We start from the raw sequence: 1,972 nt of genomic DNA on the forward strand, positions 1-1,972 counted from the left end.
ATGAGGCATGTAGCCAGAGAATAGCCAGAAGTTTCCAGGCACACGATGATAATCCGAGGCCAGGGTGGGGGTCACTGTCCTGGGGCGGCCGTGACGCCGTGCATAGACGGGGCTCGCACCACAGGATGCGCTGTCCCCCCTGCCGTTCTGGAGGCCGGAGCCCGAGGTCCAGGTGTGGGCGGGGCCGGGTCCCCCCGAGGCCCCTCTCCTGTGTGTGGACGGCCGTCCTCTCCCTGTGTCCTCGCGGGGCTGTCCCTCCGTGCGTGTCTGTGTCCCGATCCCCTCTTCTTACAAGGACCCCGGTCACACGGGATCAGGGCCCACCCCGGTGACCCCGTGTTACCTTAATTACCTTTTGAAAAAATCCGTCTCCAAAAAGAGTCACCTCTGAGGTGCTGGGCGTCAGGCTCCAACGTATGGCTTTGGGGGAGGGGGAGACGGCTCAGGCCGACAGCGGGATGGGAAAGGGGGTACAAGAGCCCCCCCTGCCCCAGCCGTGACCCCTCCCTCCCTGGAACCTGGGACCCTGCCCTGGGACCCCTGTGTTGACCAGCCGTCCGCTGAGGGGAGGGGAGGCCCCCCTGTCTGGGCCCTGGCTCAGCCTCCACCCCATTTGCAGGCACCTCTCGGCCATGCTGAGCTCCACGGCGAGGGCCAGGCAGGTGCCGGCCCCAGGCCTCCTACAGAGCCCGCACTCCTGGTTCCTGCTCTGCGTGTTCATGGCGTGTCAGCTGCTCATTAACTACGTCCTCAAATAGGAGCCCCTTGGGGACAACGTGGGCATCGCCCGCAGAACTGGGCCGGCCCCAGCCCTCCCTCCCAGGCACCTAGCACTTTAAGCCAGCCCGGGGGAGGCAGACAGACCCACAAGCGCGGCCACTGTGGCTGGAGGGGCCCGTGGCGGCAGGAGGACCGCAGGAAGGACCTGGGGGGCCATCCAGGCTCCTCCAGGGGAGGTGCTGACCTTTCCCGTGGGGCCCTCCACCCAGGGCCGGCCTTAACGCTACCGCCAAATGCAGCTTTCATGTCCCCCCCCCCCCGCCCCCGCTCACCTGGCCTGCTCGTTCCCCGTCCGGCGCCCACTCGCCCTGCGAGAGTGACGGAGGCGGGGGACAGGGCGCCCGCCCAGGCTCTGCACGGTCACTCCCCAGGAGGGGTGAATGGGAAGTTTGTGTGGAGCCACCTGGAACCACCAGGGGTCCCGGGGCCTCCCTCGTCCTGCCGCACAGCCCCTTCCTTCCTGAGCCCCGACCCGCGCTGCCCGAGGCGCACAGAGGGGCCTCCAGTGGACTCCCGGGCAGGCCGGAGCCACTCTGGAGACAGCGTTTGGATTTCATTCTGTTTGCTGTTCGGACGGGACCCCACCACACCCGCCAGTGGAGCCCCCCCCCCCCCCCGCGCCACCTCCCGCAGCCTGGGCGAGCCAAGGGGGGGGGACACCTGACCACAGGTGTGCACAGGTGTGCACGTGTGGGCTGTGGTGCACGGGCGGCTCCGCTGGCCCCGCATCCCCCGGGTCGGGGAAGCCCAAGTTCGCCACTTTGCTCAGACTGCTGCACGGTCTTCCTGTTTTACACTTTTTTAATAAACGCGGTATTTTAGGCAGGCTGCAGGCAGCGTCTGGCATCCCGCCTCCGTTCCTCTGTCAGGTGCCGCCGTGGGCGTGTGCGTGTGCACGTGTGTGTGAGCGCCTGCGCGTAGAGGTACACACAGAGCCTCAAACTACGTTGTGGCCGTGCCGTCGGCACGGATGGTCTCGTTTTCTGGTTTTGGGCTGCAGGCTCTTGTCCCCGCACCTCCCGCCCAGGTTTGGGGGCGAGTCTACGCCCCTTATCTTGAAGTAAACACATCCACGTTCCGTGCTGTCTTCTTGGGGAACTCCTGGAAAGATGGGGGAGCCTTCCCAAGGAGAGACTTGGTGCCCACAGGGGCTGCCTGGGGCTGGAGGTGCCCAGGGAGGGCCCGAGGCCAT

At 66.6% G+C, this 1,972-nt stretch overlaps 1 protein-coding gene across 5 annotated transcripts in view; it reads left to right on the top strand.

Moving 5' to 3' along the window:
• Positions 1-1,616, top strand: part of OSBPL5 (oxysterol binding protein like 5) — an 81,138-nt gene extending 79,522 nt beyond the window's left edge. For all 5 annotated transcript variants that reach the window (XM_040466073.1, XM_040466078.1, XM_040466076.1 and 2 more), the window contains exon 22: positions 620-1,616. In XM_040466073.1, coding sequence (XP_040322007.1) covers positions 620-758 — 139 coding nt within the window. In that variant the 3' untranslated portion in view covers positions 759-1,616. The remainder of the gene's footprint in view (positions 1-619) is intronic.
• Positions 1,617-1,972: the final 356 nt, after the last annotated feature.

This window comes from Herpailurus yagouaroundi, unplaced genomic scaffold, assembly GCF_014898765.1.
Source record: "Herpailurus yagouaroundi ecotype Mexico unplaced genomic scaffold, PumYag 569, whole genome shotgun sequence".
Classification (NCBI taxonomy): domain Eukaryota; kingdom Metazoa; phylum Chordata; class Mammalia; order Carnivora; family Felidae; genus Herpailurus; species Herpailurus yagouaroundi.